Raw genomic sequence first — 22,970 nt, 5'->3', positions numbered from 1 at the left:
TCGTTTATTATCACAGGACGGGTAGGGTAGTCTGAGGAGGGGTGGGGGGGGAGACTAAATTCCTACGTCACACATTCTTTTACAAGTTCAGAAGTTTCTCTCACAGAGTTCATTACTATTATATCGAGTGGGTATTGAGTTTATTTACGTGCTGTGTGTGCGAATATGAGATGTTAGATGTCAGATGTCAGGGGGTATATAGGGTATGAAATAAATTGATCCCACGGCGTATTGCATTTTGAGAAATTGAATTTGTTTATGTGCTTCCGATTTTTTGGGTTGAATTGTCACATAATTGATCCCTGAGTGATTGCAGCACTTGGGGCGCTGTCGAAACAATGGCCTGACCCCTAAGCCTAAATCGATAGGAAATTCAATTATAACCCAATTTCCTAAGGAACCGACAAAAACTGAAACGAGTATGAAAATTGCCGCGGGTCGGTCAACAAAAAAAACAAAAAAAAAAAAAGAGCAATAAACACACAGAGGGTTACTTGGCCAATTCAAGCCATAGCCAAAGCCAAAAACCCGCTGTGATTCAAATTCCGAACTTTGCCAATAGGCCAGAGCCAGAGCCAGAGCCAGAGTCAGAGGCACATTGCACATGGAACTGGCCTGCTCGTTGGACAGCAAAATGCCAGGCAAGTTTTGTGAACGGACAGGCCAGGCCGGACCAAGCCAGGCCAGTCCAGACCAACCAGCAACATGGCCAACAACATGGCCCACCACCACCACCATCACCACGTGGGAAACGAATTCATTCAACAGCGGAAGGCAAGTCTCACACTGAGAAATGGAAATTGCATTGTCCAGCATAATATTTATTATGGATATATACATAAGGCATGACTTTGAAATGCCGCAATATTGTGTTTTTGAGTGTTTCAGATAAGCTTTCGATATGAATTACATCCGAATGGACACATAAAGCCACCAGTTAAATACAACAACAAAAAATATATAAACCAGTGTCCAAGCCCCCTAAGGGTATAAATAACATTGAACTCCACCGAGCACCATCCTCCTACTTTCAGATTCCGTTTCAGATTCCGTGTGATGTTTTATTTAAGCGGTCGTTAAATGGGATTTATTTCTTGTCCGCAAATTTGATAAAGTTTTTAAATTGCCAAATCATGGCCAGAGGGGGTCTTTTCTTTTTTTAGAGTGTATGCTAGAAACAAGAAACAAATCTAGAGGCCCGCTGCATTTTATGACTCGGCAACAATTACTACGGCAAGTCAGAAAAACAGAAAAATCCGACAAAAGACCCTCGAATGACAAAGTCTTTGGAGCTACAAGCTCCACAAGCTCCACGCTCCGATCTCAAGTGGGTGATGTTGGTAATAATAGCGTGGAAAATGGGTTAATAAAATATACTTTTTACAAGGGGGGAGAAGGGGTAGGGGGCTTTACGCGCCATGCTTAAAGATCTGCGGCAAACACAGTAACTAACAATAATAACAATGGTCGTATTGCAAAAATTTCCAAATAAAATGTATTTTTGTGCGAAAATCGGGCAAGAAAAGCTGAAAGGAAAACAACAAGGGTGAGGATTACTGGGTATTTGGTGGATATTTGTTTAGATCCGGGCTCAAGGGAAAGGGCTTAGGGCTTACTGTCCGAAAAAGGTGAATGGGTGAACCAAAAACAACAACCTCGTTGGCCAATAATCGAATTTTAATCAAGCGAGAATCCAAGAGCGAGCAGCAAAGACCAAACCGAGACCGAGAAACCGAAAACCAAAAATAATAAAATGCACGTCTGCATGCCTTACGCTTCTAGAAAGACCCCCGCCATAGTATCGTTTCTTTTCAGGGTTTGTGTGTGGCTTTGACAGACCCCTGGTTATGGAAGGCAGGGGGGTAGGGCATGAGGGAATAAATGTAGCCAAAGAAAATGCGCTATGCGCTATGGAGGAGAATGCGGACGCTATAAAATCCCTGAGGCAAGCCACGTATGCAGGCTAGTAGCTACAGCTACAGCTAGCTATACCTCATCACTCACCCACATACACACCAAGCATTTATAAAATTTATATATATATAATTTATATATATATATACCATACATCTGAAATTTTTATGAATCAAGGTACTTGGCAAGTCCATTGTATTTCTGCGCGCTACTGTTTCTGGCTCTTGTGTGTGAGAACAGAGTGCGTTGTGCCACCTAATTGAACGGCTCGAATTGCAGGGCGACTGTGGAAACTGGCAAACTGGCATACTGGCTGGACTGGTGGACTTGGTGGAATCAAAACAACCCCCTCTGATAAATGCCCCCATTTGTATTACTTGCCTCATTGTGCACCCCCGCCCCGCTCCGCTCGCTCGCTAGCGCATTATTATTGTATGTAGTTCCCCTCCAGTTGCCAGATGATACTTTTTGTTTTAAAAATTCTTTTCATTTATTCTTAATACACATCATTGTCGAAACACAAAAGGGCTCATTGTCGAACTGTATCCATACGAGGGGCATGGACTTTGAAAGCGATAAGCGGGTCGAGGGAAACCCAAAAAAAAAAAAATACTGATAGGAAGTAATTAGACTAAGAAAGATACAAGTCCACTGATTTCCAATTATTTCAATCGTAATCCCAATAGGGCATCAGTAACAATAAAAGCAAGCTAAGCTGATAAGACCAGCTTAGTCGGGCTTTCTTCCCAAAGAACCAAAGTTTGTAAACAAAAATGAAGACAAATCTTATTATGAAGTTCTCTCTCCGCCTGGCAGCAGGCGCTTATTGTTTAAATTTTTAAGGTAAAAACTTTTATTATTATTTTTTATGTACTTCCCCCCCTTTCATGATAAACAAACTGCCGTAAACTGCCCTGATGTGCTTTAGTTTATAACGTCATTGTCTTAATTAAATGGCCGGTTATCTCGAACGTCGAGTATACAATTTTGCCGCAGTCCCCTTCGAAAGAGGGTCAGACACTCACGTAGGAGTGACGCAATGAAATATTGTTTTGATTTTAATAGTTTATTAATTTATGCGACACGTTGCGAACAAACGAATAAAGGGGGGGAACACATCCCATTTACAATTCATATATAATAGGTCGCTCTATGAGTCGTCGTCTCCCACGAAATAAAACAAATAAATTGTTACAAAATCAGCGCTTATAAAGTAGAGCAGAGCTCTGAAACTAACAAACATAAATAACTTTCATAATTGGCAAGTCGTAAAAGCCATCTATTATCTGATTTTTGCCACTGAAACACCCCCTCCTGAAAAAGGGGTGTTTATTTGAAAGCAGAAGATAAGAGACTGACACAGCCCCGAAATAAACTGAAATACACGACAAACTAATCGCGTGCCTCGCGACTTTCAAGTTTCGACAAAAGAACTTTTTATTGACACCCCCCCTGGGTGGCACTGGTGTTCGTGGTGGGGATTTATAGTTTTTCCAAGTTTTCTAGTCGTTTTCGTGGTCGGGAAAACTTTCTTCGACAAGAATTTGAATTGGCTTAGAGTTTGCGGGCTTATACCCATCTTATTTATTCACAGCATGTGCTTGAAATACTTTTCGCACCTTCCGCAGTCAAGTCATTCCACCTCTGATTTCTGATACACTTGAGAATGCCATAACAACCATATTGTTTGATAATCATGTGTGCCTTAAAAAAGAACTCGCACTTTTGTGCGATAATTTACAACCCAAAGTGGAGCTCCTCAAGGAGAAAATTATCGTCATTAATTGAATGATTGTGACGACAAACAATTCCTGTTCATCAATATCGGGCTAATGAACGAGAGACATCAGATATATGTATATATGGTATGTGAGTATCTGGTGTGTGGTAATCAAAGTGCATGTCCCCCGGATATGATAACTCAATCTAATTGCCATTTCTATGTCTGCTTTATCAACACAATGCTTGATTAATTGTCTACCCATAGATTTGTGTTGTTCTGCGTTTTATTTCAAGTGCTGAGAAATCTATATTATATATATATATATATATGTAACAGGTGTACTATTGGAGTGAAGTAAAGTACACTGTTAGTTACACACGAGGAGCGTAATTTGATGTCGTAAACCCAGGTTAATTGGCTACCAGCTTAATTGCGATTTGTTGGGCAATTAATTGGACTGGTAGCGGGCTAATCGCCGGCTTGAGGTACATACCCGGTACAGACTTTCAAGATTAAAGCCTCCTAGCCAAGAGGAGAAAACAAATCGCAAGATATCGCAACTAACAAACGAACGAGAGTGAACTTTGCCGGGGCGTGGCGCCTCTTGTTGTAAAAGAAAGTTATCATTATCGGTTGAGGAAAATGAAAGTCGCTGGTGGCTAGTTGCTGGTTTGCTGCTTTAAAGGTGAGAAACCCCGTGGTGCGTAAATCGGAACACAAATTAACACCAAAAACTAGTTTATAATCTATGATTTTTTATAATCTTTTCTTTCTTTTCAATTTTGAGAACTCTTTTCGGTGCTGCCTGGTGGTCAATTAAAAGCGAATCACGATTGTAATTAAAACTCATGATAATAAATCTGCTTTTGCGGCGTGGCAAGTTTCCACGTCGTTAAGTTTCTTCTCTCGTGTGTGTAAGTGTGTTCTTTCACTTTGTTTTCTCTCTCCGGCAAGGCTTAATGTCTGAATAACCTAATTACCCACCGAATAACCTCTTACATTCCTCAACAAAAAATAAAAAAGGAACATAAAGTTGTAATCCATTAAACTCCAAATCGAATCCGAATCTAAAATTCTAATGGCTCTGGGTTGTGGCTTGATTTTCAATTCCATTCGAGATACGACAGTTGAATTCATTTATCATTTGGCTTTCAGATCTTGAAATACTTTTCAAGACTAATAATGAATAATCGACCGAAATAATGCATATGATTGCGGACCAAAATTGTATAATGGGCCAACGTCAAGTTAGCGTTTCTCGTTTCTAGTTTCAGTTTCGATTTCAGTACGAATATTTCTCTTAAGGTCAAAGCATTTTTCATGCAACACCTTGAGAATCAGACTGCCAACACCAAAAAGCCCCCGTACTACTACTACTAGTCTGGCATGGCTAGAAACCAGTTTTCTTTCGCTGGTGGTGCTTTTTATTCATAATATACTATGGGTGTAGCCCGAGCCAGCCCGAACCGTAGGTCGTTGCAGGTGAAGAAGTGAGTAGCGGGTGCCGTATAATTGGCCGGAAAGTAGCGTTGACGTTGGCCGCTCTCGGCAATTAAAGCCCAAGATTGGAGGGTGCCTCTCAGCAAAAGAACAAAAGGGCCCACACCATACCAGTTGGTTATATTCAAATGTTAATGGTCCTTCGAGCCAAGCTCTCGAACTCTCCAACACACACATGCAAACTCTACACTTCTTCTTGCCAACGGCAGTGGCACGCAATGTGGCATAAAGTCAAGAATAGCAAATAAGTAGCAATAATATTTGCTGGCAAAGCACAAAAGAAGGCAAAAAAGTCACTCGAGATACTCTTTCCTTTTTGGTGGAAAATCGAATATGTTAAGAAAATGGAAAAACCAGGTAAATGCAAACGAATATCCTGTTCCTGTTCGATTCTTTTATTTATTTTCTCCTGTTCTTTATGTAAACAAGCGAAAAATCACTCTCCAGACGTGTGTTATCGTCGCTTGTGAAGTGAAAAGTGGAATCGTTTCTCAAGAAACTTGCCCCGAGAGATGCTCAGATAACCGACAGTGGTTCTAATAAATACAATAATAATGGTCTTCAGACGGCATGGTTTCTGTTTGCATTGCGATAAGGTGGAAAATATACGGGTAGAAAACTGAGATACTGGCGAAGTATTTCCGATAATGATCCTCCATATGTTTGTACTTTATCAGATATCAGTGACGAAATTTAATGGTTTTTTTTTTTTATTTTGAAAAGGATATCGTTATGGTGTCAGCATCCATTTCACATTCATGTCCAGTGCATTGCCGGTCTCCGGTCTCTGTTCCGTTGACCCCGTTGGATAAATCTCGATTATGAATTTATTGAAGCATTCATACATAAAAACGGTGACAACAGCTTGCAACCAAAAACGTCGGTCCAACGACCACCAAACGTTCGAAAAATGTTAATAAAAATTGGGAATGACATGGAAAAAAATCCCAATCCCAGCCAGATGCTCCCCATCGACAACGACGACGAATATGAACAACCCTACAAGTCACACAGGCACTATCTTTTCGCAGTGTCATCGAAATCCAGAAACGAATTATTTGAATAAATAAAACAATACTCAAAAAAAAACACCGTGTGTTGGTATGGATAAGATAAAACCGTGAAATATCCTCATGTATTGTGTGTCGTGCCACTTAATGCACTGTCTTTTTTTGTTGTTGCTCCCAAATATGGTTATTCCATATTGCAACAATGAGTGCGAAACAGATTAAACCTTTAGTCGGCGTTTATAAATGTAGCCTTGTTTACTTTTTTTTTTTGTTGCTTTTGCGGATGGCAGACCAGCCGACCAACCGACCAACCGACCAACCGACCATCCAACTGGGCAGTCTGACAATTTAATTTATTTGCCTGCATTAGACAAATAACATGTGAGCTGGAAAGTAGCTGTGTAGCTGTAGGATATAGTAGATGGGCATTTAGTAGCTGGTTGGATAGTATAGGAATGGTAGTAGGTAGCTGAGGAGGAACAATGGCACGTCAAACTACAAGTTATGTAGTTCTACACATCCACCCATTGTGAGTCAAGTCTGATGGGGGTTTACTACTACTACAACTACTACTATGACTAACTGGAGAGTTTAGCTTTGCATGCACTCGAGGAAAAAAGTCCCAAAAATTTATGTCTGGGTTCAGGTTGAAAGGTATGCCAACAATTTTCTACTTAAACATATATGAGGATAAGTATACATTTTTGTACATCAGCTCTAGCTCTACTCTGCAGCTGGGCGCTTCGGCTATAATCTTATTTTAAAGCACTCTTGAAACTGACACTTTAAAAAAGTCAAAAACACAATCATCATCATGATGGGAAAGCAGCCGGCAGTTCGGGCTTCCCATACATATGCGTGGTGCTGCGAAGAAATCAATTTCGGTTGATAATCTTGGTGGGTTCATCATTGAATTTATTGCAGCGATGGTTAGACGGATAGATAGAATTGAATGGAATTTAGCAGCCGAGCTAGCTGTAGATTTATGTCATCGTATTCTTAGGGATTATTGGGGCAACTATTGATCAAATGGTGGGCCTTCCTCCAGCGAGACTGCGAGTTTATTTTATGTATCCACCCGCAAACTTAATTTGCGCTTTTATTAAGCCCTAGTGACTTCAATAAAAAAATCAAACAGAAAAGTTTTTAAAAGGCCGTATCAATGAGTGAATAATAAACATGCTTTCCGATTCGGATTTCGGCCAAATGGTGTTCACGGCTGACTCATGGGCTGGTGGTGGAAAAAAGTTTATAAATATAAAAGCGATTGCCAACTTTTGAAATGACTTCTCATTTTACGGCTCCTGGTGTACGTATCACAAAAAGGGTAAAAATTAATCCAAGCTGTGCGTGTCCAATTATATGAATATTTTATACACTTTATAATTGCAATAGAAAGGGCCGATAATAAAAAGGCAAATGTACTGTCAAATGGCCTATGAAATGGTCTGAGAATTCCCTGAATGCGAATTGGCGACAAATTCTCATAAATAATCATCGAACCAGCGGACCAAACCTAAATGTTTTTCTTGTATAATTTCAGGGACTATTATATGTCGGTCTGTGGTGTCTGTCCCTATGCGCCCTCTCATATATATGGTTGTATATATAGTGTTACACCATAATTCTTTCCTTTTTCCAAGTGCACGAGTGCGTGCAAGACAGATAAATCACATTAAAAATTAAACAAAACCCGTAGTCGAAAAGTTTTGTTGGCCCCCACCAGTGAATGGAGCGTAATTTAGTGGGCAGGAGGAGGAGGAGGATGAGGAGGATGAATGGATGGGTTGGGATGGACCCATGTATGTTCATATGGGCGTTGTGTGTGTAGAGACTAGGGGGCAGACTGACAATGAGTGAGTTACTTACGTTCAGCATCCAAATGATCATCTCCTCGAGGACAATGTCCATGCTGCTGTGGGCCCCACTGAGGGCATAGTCTATGGGGTTATCGCTGCTGCGTCCACGGGTCACTGTTGTTTGTGCTTTTGTTGTTGTTGCTGGTGTTGAAGCTGTAGCTGCCGTTGTGGTTGCCAGTGTAGTGCGGCGCCTCATGGGCGCTGGACTCGTACTGGAATTGGTATTGGGATTGGGATTGGACACAAATGTTGTATCTCCTGCTGCAGATGATGTTGTAGCTTCCGATGCAGATGTGTCTGTTGCAGTTGTAGCTGTAGTGGGCGTGGTAGTGTATGTGGATGTGGATGTGGAGGATAGTGTTGGTTTGCTGGCTTCGAATAGGCAGAATAGCTCCAGATCACGCTTGCAACAGCAGCGGCAAATGCGTGGCATCTCCATGGCGGGATCCTCTTCACTCCTCAGTGGCAGTGGCAGAGAAAGTACCTCACGCTCCGACTTGGCCACTAATTTTGTTGATTTTTGTTTTTGATTTTCGTTTCGGCAGCCGAAACTGCTACTTCTCCGTCGATTGGCACTCATTATTCTTGATTTTTTTTTTTATTTTCTTTACTCTTCGATTCTTTGATTCTTGATATAACCCTTTATCCGCCTGTCGTCGATATGCAGTGGATTTTTTTTTTGGCCTTATCTCGCGACAATTTTCACACTTCACCCACGAAATTGGCTATATATTTCTCAGTTTCTTTTCTTGGCGGCAGCGGCGACAGCGACGGCAACGACGTCGTCGCTTTCGTTTCGAGACCTAAAAAACCAGAACCAGAGGCCAGAAAAAGATATTGAGCAACAGATTTCTTAAAAAGAAGCCTTTTTTTTATAGTCTTTATGTGTGTGAGTGGCTGATTGTGGTGTGTGTGTGCGTGCGTGCGTTATGGTTAGTTTGTTTTCTTGTTGTTGTTGGTGTTATTGTTATTGTTATTGGTTTTGGATGATGGTGGTCTGTGTGAGCCAGTTTCTTTTTAGTAGGCCAACCAGAGTCCGATTCGGATTCAGAACGTGTTATATGTTTTGCTGCCGCGGGCAATGGGCCGGCCAGGGGGTGAAAATACAGCCGCCGCACATGCACCACCGCCATCAGCACCAGCACCAGCCCAAGCACCACCAGCTACATTTCAATTTCGATTTTGGGCAATAAATAATTCATTCACAGACCGGACCGGACCGAGTAACGAGCGAAACACCTGCCCCTTTTTTGTGGTCAGATAGATAGGTAGGGTATGATAGTATGATGGCGAAATTTCTAGCCTTTCAAGATAATAAGCCACTATAGAAAATACGGTAAAAATACGGTATTTGCGTTTGCTTTTAGCTTTCGGTTGGTTTGTTTTGATATATTTTCGTTGCAGAGTGAGAGACAGAGAGAAGAATCTAAGAATCTCTCGATCAAATTATTTTTGGCGGCGGCATTTGCCTACGCACTCACACATTAACACACCCCATCATCACCACACACTTGCAAATTAAAATACACACAAGAACAAACACAAATCACGGACCAACGGACACTTTCAAAGGGGAGGAGGGGTGGGGGCCAGTAGCCAGTACGCAGCAGAAGGCAGGAATTTAAATTGGTGAATTAAATGCAGATACGCACACAAATGGGAATTCCGTTACTTTTTCCAATTTACTTTTGATTGTGGTTGTGGCTAAAAACGCTATTTGCAGCCAGTACGAATGGCAGGCAAACTCTGCCAAGATTTCGCCGCTGAACTTAATTAGTTTTGTGTTGTAATTGTAATTGTGATTTTTGTTTTTCGGTCAATTGAATCCGACAGCTCGACAACTCGACAAACTCGGCAAAAACTCGAAAATCCGACTCTCGACAACACAAGAATTTTTCGAACTATTTCTCGGCGCTTTCTCCGCTGCCAACTTTTCCACGTCCGTCGCGTACGAGATTTGAAATTGGAAAAAAAATATATTGTCGCCTGTTGGGTATTTAAGCGGAGGGTTTTAACAGCACAGTGCCGGCAGCATTGCTTGCCGATACCACCCGAACGCTGCCGACGCTGCCGAACCCGTTGCGGTCGCTGTGAGAGGCACCTTGCTGCCAGTAAAGGCAGTGCGTGCACTGCAAACAACTTGTAATGAGGAAATGATTGCACTCGTGCCAATAATTGGCGAAATTGATTATTATTGAACCCATGCTGGGTATAATCGTCTCGGCATTATAATCTTGAGATTATTCGTCAAGGAAATAGCCTTGTCTCACCATCTTTCTAGTAGTTTTCTATGATTTTCTACCATCACGATTCTCACAGTGCACACCACTACACACATCCCTAGCTCTCCAGAGAGTAGGTGGCTGTTAGCAGCTCTGTTAACTTAACAGAGCAGCAAAATGTAAAAATAGATGCATTCCATCCACTATTTACCGGTTCGTACGAACAGTAAATAAAGAGAGTGAGAGAGAACCCAAACTAACAGAATGGGTGGCTGTGGGAGCCCCTGCACATGGCGCTATAATGGGTTAAAACCGAACTGTAAACGTCTTGTGCCGCCTTGTAATCTCTTGGTTGCAATATGGAAACTGTATTATTCTGTGGCATGACAACATGTTTGTTTAAAATTTGTAATTTGAATATTACATATGAAGAAAAAAAACAGAGTAATTATCCAATAAAGGTATTAATTTTACAAATAAAAAAATTATAATTATTTAATTAATTAAAATTATAATTACAAATCTAATATACAATTTCTAGCAGCTGTTACAACAACAGCGCATATCTGTAGGGTTCAAAAGTTGCGTATAACAGACAACCCAAGCAAAAAATGAACGGAATGCAGTGGAATACTGGAGTTTAAAGAATTTCCTGAAAAGGCTACAGGCATGTACTCTGGGTTGCTTTGATCTTTTTACCCTTTTTCGACTGACATTCTTTAGGTGAGCAGCAGTTTCTCAGGGTTCAAGCACAGAATTTAAGATGCATTGTGATTTAGCACCGCAGTCCCGAACCAAGGATGTGCGTCTGATAAGAATTTATTATGTCCAAGAACCGGTACTTGGATTCACCAACTAAGTACCACTAAAAATGTCAAGTACAGAGAAGTTGCTAGAAAGTGCTCCTCTGTCCGAAGGGGCTGGCAGTTCCGCTCTCCCCACTTACTGCCTGCAGGCCCATCATCGTCATCAGCTGTTCGGCGGGAGAGCACCACAACAACAGAGACTGAGCGAAAGAGTGAGAGCGTGCGAATGTGTGAAAATGTGCAAAAGAGATAGAGCATATAGTGGGGGCTATAAATTTCATTTGAATGCTTTTTTGCAAAAAATGCAACGAAATGCCAATTATGCAGGGGTAAAGGAAATACAGAAAAAAAGAATAAATCCTTGCAAAAACCACCATAATGACCGGATTGCGCAAAAAGCTCGGTAAGCAAATTAATTTGCATGGAGGAGTCTTAAACTGAAATCGTGCGTGCTTGTCGGCCGTTGTTGTCGTTGTTTTTGCATTGCGGGTACTCTTTGTTTTTGGGTGTTGTTTTCGCCTGTCTATCTGCTAAAAGGAACCCGAACTCCCCGTGCAAGGACCGACCAAAAGAGCAAACTTTTTACTGGACGCCTGAGGCCACATGTGATGTGATTTTAATGGGTCTATCAGTGGCGCGGCGCGGGGTATTATTTGTACTCACATTTTAAAAGGGGATTTGGCCAGTGAGTGCACTTCTTCAAAAATAACGCCGCCAGCATGGGCCGGCGGCTGCTGGTTTTCTCGGACCCAGCTCGATGGTTAAAAGTCGTTTTGATTTTCGCCCAGTCCGAAAGATATCTGTTTCAGCTAGTTTTTGCGACTCCAAATTATGGAAAACGTTCTTTCTATTCGACTGCAATTGTTAAAAAAGCACACCAAAAAAAGTGACGCTTGGTGGGAAAGAGAGAGATGTTGTGAGTATAGTTCTACTTGGCACCTGAGAACTTGAAGGAAACAGGAAGCCCGAGCATCTTACAGGCAGCGTTGCCACACATGCGCTAGGGTTGTCTCTATACGACAAAATTCTAAATATATCATTCAATATATCAGCGTTTTTATCGAAATATATAAAAATAAATATAAATAGTGTTTAAATATATTTAAAGAATTAATTATTTGTTTATTTTCCCCCAACAAAAAGTGGTGGTTCAAAAGTCAAACCCATCTGGCAGCTCTTGCTAAACACCGGCTCAGTAAGAAAAATGCGTAAGGAATTTAATACGATTTTTAACACAATTAATGCAGCTATTAACCTTTTCAGACACGTCCACAAAGCGTCGAGACGGCATCCTTTATCTGTGGACTTTCCAGAATGGTTATTTTGGCCACACTTCCTCCACTGAATTCAATTACATGAAGCTGAATAATTTGATGGGCGGATTCCTCTTCTGATGGCCTCTCATTCCTCATCGTGAACCTCAGCAGCGATTAACGTGCGTGTCCTAATTTCAGTCAATCCGAGATTATGCCTAATGGAGTTTGTTTTGGTTATTATAAGCATGTTGCCATTAGTATTGTCTTTTGAAGATTTTTAGACCTGAAAAGCATATCCTACAAGAGATGAACCTATTTTGCTCTACGCAGCTGGAAGCTGGCTAGGTTATTAAACCATTAACTTACCATTAATTTCAACAAAAATGTTTTGACACCTCATTAATACAAAGCAACGCCCCAAACAGTGAGTTTAACCCTTCCTTTCTAAAATATATGTGTTTTCTATAACCTTTCTCCCACTTTTTAGCGAAACTATGTCTGTGGTCTTGCCCTATTTGGGTCAGGAGAAGGTCATGGTGCACGGCAAATGGAGCTTAATTTGGACATACCGTCCATTCCATCAGTAGCAGGGCGGACAACAACAGACCGCTAAAGGGGACACATCGAAGGTATGAAGGAGGCATCAAAGGGCTACATGAACAATAACAAGGAAATTTTTTAGTAGACCGCAGATAAAATGTGTCATAATCAAAGCAATATTTGTACCAGACATTTGATAGTTCAAATTTTCTTGTAAGCCGCTCTTAAATTTGAAAATTTGAATGTTGGCGGCTTATCGCAACTATCTGGTAGCCCAGCAAAAAATAACCACCAAATTCTGGCAACGCTGGTCATCTGAGTATTTTTGTTAGACTGCGGTACGTTCACACTGGCCCGCCTTGCACATTCTAAACGTAAACAATCACTTTTTTTTATTGCAATTTTAAATTAAATTTAGACAATGTCGCTGCAAAAAGCTAAAGTAATTGACCAAAAGGAGTACTTGAAGAAATACCTCTCGGGCGACAAAGAGAAGAAGAAGAAAAAGAAAGACAAGAAGCATAAAAAGGCCGCCAAAGTAAAAATCATAGACGACGATGCCTACGAATCCAATGGCCAGGTAAGAAAAGTTTTTAAGCCTTTCGGGGACAGAGGATCTTTCTATAACATCTATGTATAACAGATGGATCTTTCTATAACAGGCCTTCTGTAACATCTTTATACTTTATTCGTTATATTCATTATTTCATTTTTGCAGGAAATGGATGAGGATCTTCTGTTTGGTGGCGAAGATGCACCTCAAATTGTGGCCGAGTACATTGAGGACGATCCAAGTGCTCGCAGCAAATGGCGCAACATCGCCGTAAAGGACGAAATCAAAGAGGAAAGCGGCGGATCCCCTCCAGCGGCAGCTATACGCATCAAACAAGAGCCCCTAGACGACGAACAGGATATGTGGGGCCGCAAGGCTGCTGATGTTAAAGTGAAAGATGAACACTCTCCCCCACGTAGACAAATAAAGCAGGAGAAGCGAAGCAAGTCCAGGGATTTGAGCCCCGAGAGGTCAAGAAAGAAGAAAAGCCATCAAGATCAAAGTCCTCCTAGGAGAAAACCTAACCGAGATCGTTCACCACGTGGTAGGAGTCCTCCAAACCGGAGTAGAAAAGACTCGGACCAATCGCCGCCTAGAAGAGCAAGGGATAGTCCCCCAAGAAGACGCCAAGATGCATCTCCCGTAAGAAAAAGAAGAAGTTCAGATCAAAGCCCGCCAAGAACACGAAGAGACGATGACCAGTCGCCGCCGAGAAGGAGAAGAAACGAATCAGATCAAAGCCCGCCTCGAAAACGAAGAGAACAGTCTCCTGTTCGGAGAAGAAGGGATTCCGATCAGAGTCCGCCAAGGAAACGAAGGGATGATGATCTCTCTCCACCCAGAAGGAAAAACGTGTCCACTAAAAGCCCACCTAGACGTAGCCAAGACGACGATCAATCTCCTCCCAGAAGAAGGAGAAAAGACTCAGATCAGAGCCCACCACGCAGAAGAAGAGATTCAGACCAGAGTCCGCCACGGCGCCGACGTTCCAGTAGCGGGGAACGGAAACCTCGTCGGGATCAGAGCTCGCCTCCTCGCAATCGGTTCAAAAAAGAAACGGAAAGGAAAAGCCGGTGGGCCAAGGAATCCCCCAAAAGGTCTCTTTCTCCGCCGCCCACCCACAAGCCAAAATCCACCAAGACGCTTGATGGCAAAAAGGCGGGTCTACAGGATGCCAAGTCTCTCAAGAAAGAATCTGATGAAAGGCGCCGCCAGGAACATGACTTATTTGATAAAATGTCCAGCGAGGTATCCGGTCGAGATGCAGAAGTTCAGATGCGCAGCACTGGTCGGAAAGGACGCAGGGCTCGCGATGCGGCCGACGAGGATCCTGCCGAGCAGCGCCGCAAGGAGGAGCACGAGAAGAAAAAGAAGGAACTGTACGATCGTTGGGGCAAGGGTCTCAAGCAGATCGAGGATCATAAGTCGCGCATGGAGGAGATGGCACACGAGGCGGCCAAACCGGTGGCACGTTACGCCAACGACGAGGATCTGGACCGGCATCTGAGGGAGCAGGAGCATGCGGACGATCCTATGCTGGAGTACATACGTTCCAAGAGGAAAAAAATCGATCAACAGTCGAATAAGCCGGTGATTCCAAAGTACGAGGGCAGCTACCCGGAGAACCGCTTTGGCATCCGACCAGGTTATCGATGGGATGGCGTGGATCGATCCAATGGCTACGAAAAGCGCTGGTTTGACAAGCAAAACGAAAAGCGGGCGGTGCAGGACGAGGCCTACAAGTACAGTGTGGAGGATATGTAGATTTTTATATCCCCTACCTTGTTTTAGATTTTTATATGCAATAAAAATGTTACTACTGCCCTGTAGCAATTATATTTGTCATAAATTGTAAAAGTTTTTCAGTTTTATTTATTGTCCACTACTATTTGAATTTCCCGCCATCTTACATCCCACAACCTGTTGGCCACTTGCAGCACTGTTTGCTGCGCGCGCCATGCAACCCTGTGTGTAGAATAGCCGAGCAAAAGCAAATGGTAAAATAGTCTTCATCTACACCTGCGAACTGTGCTAAGTCTCCTCGAAAAATATTAAAATCTCCCAAAAAACTTAAAAATTTGTGGAAAATCTACACTAACTAGCAAGTATATAGTGTTTGGAGTGTTTTGAGGGTTAAATTACTTTGGGTAAGTGGCATAAAATGGTAAATAGAACAATTCTAACATTTCTGCTTTGTAAGCGCAGAGCATTAGTATGTAAATATGTGTGTACATAATGAAATGGTGATTCTGCTTTGCTTTGTTTCTGTTTTTGTTACAGCGAACAAAGTGTATGTGTCGGTTTTTGTGGTCTTGAGTGAGTGTGAGTGTGCGTTTTGCCCCGCCCCCGCTAATTAGCATAAAACTCTCATAACCACAACAACTAAAGCAACAAAGCCCGAAACGTGTTGTAGCCTGAATTTCCTTTGGCTTTCCAGCTGCGCCTGCCCTTCGCCTTCACCATCAAATCCACAAAATCGTGGTCGGTCAGCCGATGAAAACCTGTTTGTTTGCTGCTGCCTCTGCTGCTTTTGTTGATTGTTGTGATTTTATTGTTGTTAGTTTGCAGTTGCTGGTGCTGCTGCTGCAATTTCTTGAAGCTCAAATTGGCGCGAAAACTTTTCCAGCTGCAAAAATGTGTCAGTCAGCCAATTGGCGCATGCACGCGCCTGTCGTCTTTTTACCATTTTTTTTCTGTGTTTCTCAATTTCCATTTCTCAGCTCCCACTGCTTTGGGGGGCGAGCGAAAGATGCAAATACTGCAAACAGCGTACTCTCTGACACACATACAGACTTTCGTACATGGTATTCATTCATGTCACTGCTATTTACTGCCTCTCTCTATCTCTCTCTCTTCTCCACGTTCCATTTATTTTGGTCTGCTTTTTCTTATTCCCATGAAGGTATTATATTATATTAATCAGAAATTATAAATAATTTTTAATATAATTCACCGATAACGCATTTATTATTCATTGATAAATTATGTTTTTAATAAAATTGTAAAAAGTGATAAAATACAAAACATTTCATTAAAAAACTATATAAAAATTCTTCATTCTTAATTCTGCGGTGATTATTCTTATTTTAATAGAACTAAAAGTGGAAGAAATGCTTTTTGTTTCTTCTTAAGCGTTATTGAAGTCGAAAAAACATGCTTTTTAAAAAGAAAATGTTATTTTTTTCAAAAAATATAGGAATTTGTATGGCAATATAGGAAAATGTTAAAAAATCAACAAAAAATACATTTGTTCTCCTTCTTTTTATTAAGCTAAAAAAATATTTAAAACATTTAAAAGCGAAGAAAAACATTTATTAAATTAAAAAAGCATGCTTTTCAAACAGAATATATTATATTTCTAAATAAATGTAGGACATTTTTGTTAAAATCTACAAAACAAAAAATGCAAAATCGGAGAACTGTTTTTTTTTTTCTTTTAAGAGATGTTTAAGTCAAAAAAGCATGCTTTTAAATAAGAAATTGTTATATTTCTCAATAAACATATGAATTTTTGATAGTGATCGTAATTTTATAGTTTTTTCAACAATTAAAACACAATGAGAAACACCGAGATCATTTTTTAGCGCATGGCCCCCAAAAATAAAAAAAAAACCCCAGCATCTCAAGGCAACGACACCCCAAAGACCTTCGCGATTCTAAAACATCCCCCAGGCAAGCTCAACCCTTGTCCTTGGCACTCACTTCCTTGTGCATTTCCTTGGCTTTTCGCGTTCCGCCAGCTTGTTCCTCCAGCTCGTTTGGGGTGCGGGGTGCTTCCAAGGACCCAGTGACATGACATTGTAATGGCTTAGAAGTTTACACGCATCCCATGCTGAGTGCGAGTGTTCCAGCACCCCTTACATGGCAGAGATTGATCTCCCCGCTGGTCTCCTTAAAGGAGATCTAGGGGTTGTTTTGGTGCAAAAGCACTGAAGGAAAATTGATTTTTAAAAAAAGGACAAGATTTTATAAATTAAGTAGAGTTTTAACAGAAATTAGCACCTATTCTTATTACTTTACTTTAATAAAATTTAAAATATTCTTAAGATATACTAAAAAAAGCTTTAAAAAGTTGAAAAAAATATATTTTAAAATTGTGATATCATAATAAAACTTTAAAGGATTTAATTTTTTTTCGTGTAAAGTCTGGCACATAAAATCCAGTCCTTTAAAGCGTTTTTTAATTCCTTTACATGCTCGTCGGGCCAACAAAAAAGGGAAAAGTTATTCAAATTCCCTTTGTTCGAGGAATGTTGAATGGATGGTTGGTTGGGTTACTTCATTGGGTTTCATTCGGTGGAATTCGCTCATGTACCACGTGTTTGAATTTCGGGATTTCAAATGAGTCACAGTACTCGGAACTCGGTTCCCGAAGGGTTGGTTGTTGCCAGGGAAGCTTCTTAGTGGAGGATCTCAGGCCGAAACTGGATTTCTCCAATCAGCTTTTAAGTGGGAAAGAAGTTCCATTCCATTCCGTCCATTTGATATTAATTCCTTAATTATTACCTCACCGACTGCAAGCTGGGAGGGACTACCCGCTAGGCTAACAAATAACCCCGGGAATACAATACAATTTTCATAATTTTGCCGGCCCATCTGGTTTTTCCTCCTTATCCACCTTAGAACAATGGAACAGTGTGGAAAAGCGCCCCGCTGCCCTAAACTAGTTTTCCGGCTTTCTTCGATCGGAAAACAGGAGGCGGAACGCCTTGTAACCAGTTTTGCTAATTTGTGCACACGTGCAAATCCTGGAGGACAAAGGATCCTCCATTCATTCAGTAGAACTCGTTACTTCCAAAACGCCGCCGGTCACTGACACAGGAAATTAAGGTTAATTCATCAAAAAAATAGTGTGATTTTTTCATGTTTTTTTCTTTGGATGTCTTGGAAGAAAAATCATTTTTCTTGGATCATTTGTTATTTTGGATAATTAGGTTCTTGTTATGACATTTCTGGGTTCAAAGTGCGAATGTCAAGATGACTTGGCTTAAAATTCTTCAATGAGAAGAGTGGATGGTTATAAATGGGGTTTTAAAAGGCCTTAAAGGGGTTTGTACTACTTGGTAAGGTGAAATGGAGTTTTAAGATATAGAAATACTCTCTATCAAAAATCCTTTCCGAACTAGAAACCTTGATCTTTAAAACTTCACATCTCTGATCCATAAATCAATATCCATTGTCTTTCTAAAATGGTTCTACTTGGTGAACTGCTTACAGAATAGTGTAAGATCAGACAATAGAAGGAAATGAGAACCCGGTGCCCTAGATAAGCATGAAAAGCATCCTTGAATCCAGTTTTGCTTTTCAAACAAAAGCACACAACCATAAGACTGGAAGGACATTAACTTTGGAGTATTGTAGAAGGGAAAGACAGCTTGAGGAGATCTGGGACAATAACAATAACTCGGGGACAGGACAATGATATGGTAGCAACTTAACTACCCTAGGAATGGGACTGGTACTGGGCCTTAGCCAACTTCCATTCAACTTTTATGTTTTTCCAATTTTTCACGATGGCTATAAAAACAGTTGCGACTCTTTACATTCATCGGGGTTTTGTTGTCTTAGGATCCTAGGTCCTAGCTCTCCCCTTTGGCCCACTATATCAATAGAAATGTAAATAGGAAATTTTAATAATAATTGAAATGAGTTTTTCCTTTCGGAGTCCTTAAAAAGGGTTGCAACGCATTCGAAAAGAACTGCATGCGGCAATCCACAGCTAAGTATGTAATTTTCTGCCAACCATATGCAGATTTTCCAGGGGGAGAGGTCCTGTAGAGTTCCAGGACCAACTGCCGCTGACATCGATGATTTATAAACGGTTTTTAATCGCCTGGCTGTCGTTGGAATTTCAATTTTCATTTAAATTTCTGTTTCTGTTTCGCCAAACAATTTCCATCGATGTATATAATTAAGCGTTAAAGAGCGTGGAAAATGGATAAAAGGGGAACGTCAAGAGGGTTCCCAGTCGGGGAAGGAAATTAAAAAGAAAGTCAGTTCTTAGGAAAACCCAAAAACTGTACTTGGATCCTATACATATATCATATTTTGGAAAAATCCAATTAAACCCAACTCTTTCAACTCGTGCGATTCGAAATTGAATTTTTAAAGAATGTTTCCTAATGGCTTTTCCATTAAATGGTTTTCCATGAAAATAATTTTGGGTGGAAAGCTCTGCCATCTCTCTGCCACCCTCGCAAAGAACTCATAAAAATTGCAAGTCTTACTGTACCGCAGCTATTTTTTTTTTGGGTTGCATTTTCCACGTTTTCCCCGGCATTTATAATTTAGGAGGCAGCTTAGGTCGCGCGGGGGGATTACTCGCTCGATGGTTCATTCATGGTTGGGAAAACTCCTTGCCGCCAGCGCTTTTCCACCCCGCGTCGTTTGCTGGCCAAACAACGAAAGTTAAATCGCCCAAGAAGAGAGTGCCATTTGGCGATACACACATCCTTCTTCGGCGAAGGATTTCAGGGTTACTTTTCCACCCCCCAGCGCGGTTATCTTCGCGTCTTGTATCTGGATTCAGGAGACTCTCCCGCATTCGGCTGGTTTTTGGTGGCTGGTGGTGGAGGGTTCAACCTGAGAATCTCCCCGAGGTTCGGATTCGACTCTGTTGGCATTCCGGCGAATAGCTCTGACACAGTTATCGAGTGCAATCCGGGCAGGTCGGTTGTGTGTTTTTTAGGTTCGAGGTTCGAGGTTCGTTCGTCCTTCGCGTCGCGTTTATTCCGGTTTGTTAGGTTCCCTGTTGTTTTCTGTTGTTATTGTTGGCTAATCCTTGGGATTCCGAGTTATTCAGGCGGGTGTCTTGAATCAAAATCGTCTTAGCTTTTCGGCGATTTTTCTTACGCATCGCTTGTTTTTTCTGTTAATCGCATTTGCAGTCTTGATTTTTATAGGAATTCCGTTTTTATTATACAAGTAAGTGTACACTGAAAGAAATTTCAATGAAAAGTAAATCTCTGGATGCATCTGCTCCGCTTTTAACCTTGTCAGTACTCGAAAGTGCTGTCCATTAATTACACCAGGCAGATAGCAACCGGCAATATATATATGCTATATCCATACTATATACAGATACGATCCATACACACTCTACTGGCAGACAGAGTGCAACAATTTTTATATCTGTCTGTCTGCAGTTCTCTTTGTTTCGCTTTGGATTTGTTACAATTTCAACAACTTCCGCATTGTCAAACATATATCTATATATATGTACAAGAATATATATATCAGCTATCGCTTCCTAGACCCGTCCACAATCATTGAAGCTAAAACTAAAATTGTAATTTCGCCCACATTTATGGTCTTTATAATTTTTTGCACTTTGAACGTTTCACGTAATATTTCAAATTATATTTCGCTTTGATATTTAAATTCGCTTTCTTTGTTTCCATTTTTCAGGTTGGCATTGAATCGTTTACATTCCGGAAAAATTACAAAAGTAATTAGAGAGGGTAAGCTTTTGTATAATTCTGTATATTAGGTTATACTTCTTGGCTTTAATTTATGGGTTTATATATGTAGCTTGAGGAATGACGAGGAATATTAGATAATGATAATGCCTAAGCAGGTTCCATGCCAAAAAAAAACCCCAACAAAGTCCAAACAATAATCAGTTTTGGCCCTGAACTTGACTTGAGTTGGTCTTTTGGGGAAGAAACCGAGTCAATGGTCTTTTCTCTACGTATACTATAGAAAATGCTTAGTTGCAAAAAACGTTTTGTGGTTTTATTTTTGTATATCTATGTATATATTTGTTATTATATTTTATCAGTTTATATATATATTGGGGCCAATGAACGAGAACGTAAAGCTGGCAAATTGGCAAAACAACAAAAAATGGCTAAAAAAGAAAATGAGGAAAAAATTATACTGTTTATACAGGCCAGCTAAGTACATTTTCCATCACATGCAGAGTGCATGTCAGCAATTGATAGCTTTGTTCCAAAGGTATACTCCCATTTGCAAAAAATTATAAATAGATACTATTTATCATTCTAATTTGATCCAACATTTTTAATTAAATAGTTCCTAGAAATTCATCAAAGGGTCTATGATTCTAGGAAAATTTTGGGGGTGTTTCCACTACCCGTTCCTTACTTTTTCGAAAAAACACATATGTATCCTCTTGATTAGTATCGAAAGGGAGTGAAGATATTTGCCATTGTTATAGAGCCTTTATGGCCCTTCAGCCCCCCATACCCCAGAGCCTCGTAAAGTAAGGAGCCTCGTCTGGCGCCCCTTGTGCCAATTTCCATTTGATAAACATAAACAAATCGATACGCGTCACAACAACGTCTCCGATGGAGACAAGGGAGTGGGTAGAGTGGGTGGTGTGGGTGGTGAGTGGGTGGCTTAAATTGGCGAACTGTAAGGGGAGAGGGCGAACCTGGAAGGACTGCATCAGTATATAGACTCGCAAGCTTTGTGTACACATTTTGCCGGCTGGTGGGCCCTCTCAGCAATAAAAACTGGGGTTGCTTTTCCCGACGAGGACAGAGGACATGCTGGAAAATTACGACGCAGAAATCAAGTTAAGATGGGAAAATCCTTGGACCAACGCTGGTCAAATTCTCTCTCACTCTGTGCCGGGCGATCCACCCACTCGCTGTCCTTGACTGTCTGCGGTTGGAATTTTTGTTGTTATTCCGCCTATTCATAACATGGTCAGTGGAAGAATTTTCCCCAGGAAGCTTAGTGAAAGGCTTAAAGCAAAGCTCTCAATCTCAATGGCCAAAGCTTGCCTTTAGGCGTTGCCAGATGCTAAATCGAAAATACGCCTTTGAAAATTAATTAATTAGGATTTGTTTATGCCTTATCACGCCCGCCAAAACGGGACCCATGGGCTCGGCTCGTCTCCGCTCGGCCTAAGAAATATGAATAAGGGCAACGCCCACCATGAAGCGGCCTCGAAGGACAACGCCCACAAATAAAAAGGAAAAGCAAAAAAAAAAAAAACGAAAAATTATTCAAGGTCTTTGAAGCTTTAGCCTGCCTTGAACTTCCCGAAGGAAAAGCGAAAGTGAAAGTGGCTGGGGGTGTGGTGGAAGCTCATGAAGCGCCTACGCATCCCTAAAATACCCAAGTATCTACGCGTAGGCGGTGTTGGGATACAGGTTTGTAAATATTCAACAAAAAACCGGCGCCCACGTCAGTGATAATCATTTAAAATGCTTCTATTTACATAAAAATATACATATCTTGTATAATAAACATATTTAATATCCTTATACTTGACACGCATTAGATTTTATTTGTTTTTCCCTCGATTTCTAGCATGCATCTCGCCTGCATTTATTTTTGTCGCATTTGTAAACATGTATCTGCACGTACTATGGGTGTTTGTACAATATACTCCTATGTACATATTTATGTGTTGTTTTGTTAGCGTGGGCGGTTGGGCGTGGAATATGTATTGCTGTTATCCTTGTTGCTCCCCATGTATCCTTGATACTCCCTCTCGGCCACTTGTGTCGCAATTTCGCATTCAAGGACATGGTCGTGATTTGCTGTCACAGCAGCAGCTACTGGAAAAACAACAAAAAACTTCCTACGTCAGTTGGTTATTTTCCTCTCTTGCC

General features: G+C 41.0%; 2 protein-coding genes across 6 annotated transcripts in view; one reads left to right on the top strand and one right to left on the bottom strand.

Annotated features, from left to right (window-relative positions):
* The window catches only part of mld (molting defective), a 33,748-nt gene extending 21,764 nt beyond the window's left edge, over positions 1 to 11,984 (bottom strand). For 3 of the 5 annotated variants that reach the window (XM_017236326.3, XM_017236330.3, XM_017236331.3), the window contains exons 1-2: positions 9,659 to 9,983; positions 8,017 to 8,809 (exon numbers count right to left, since the gene is read on the bottom strand). In XM_017236326.3, coding sequence (XP_017091815.2) covers positions 8,017 to 8,586 — 570 coding nt within the window. In that variant the 5' untranslated portion in view covers positions 8,587 to 8,809; positions 9,659 to 9,983. Of the gene's footprint in view, positions 1 to 8,016; positions 8,810 to 9,658; positions 9,984 to 11,697 lie in introns of those variants that run through there. The other 2 variants (XM_017236329.3, XM_017236327.3) reach the window with 2 other exon arrangements.
* A 1,199-nt stretch (positions 11,985 to 13,183) lies between these two features.
* LOC108121964 (BUD13 homolog) lies at positions 13,184 to 15,198 on the top strand. The gene is made up of 2 exons (XM_017236332.3): positions 13,184 to 13,410; positions 13,549 to 15,198. Exons 1-2 carry the CDS (start codon positions 13,252 to 13,254, stop codon positions 15,145 to 15,147), a joined length of 1,758 nt encoding a protein of 585 aa, XP_017091821.2. The 5' UTR covers positions 13,184 to 13,251; the 3' UTR covers positions 15,148 to 15,198.
* Positions 15,199 to 22,970: the final 7,772 nt, after the last annotated feature.

This window comes from Drosophila bipectinata, chromosome 3R, assembly GCF_030179905.1.
Source record: "Drosophila bipectinata strain 14024-0381.07 chromosome 3R, DbipHiC1v2, whole genome shotgun sequence".
Lineage (NCBI taxonomy): Eukaryota > Metazoa > Arthropoda > Insecta > Diptera > Drosophilidae > Drosophila > Drosophila bipectinata.
This window is presented reverse-complemented; position numbering and strand designations above follow the sequence as displayed.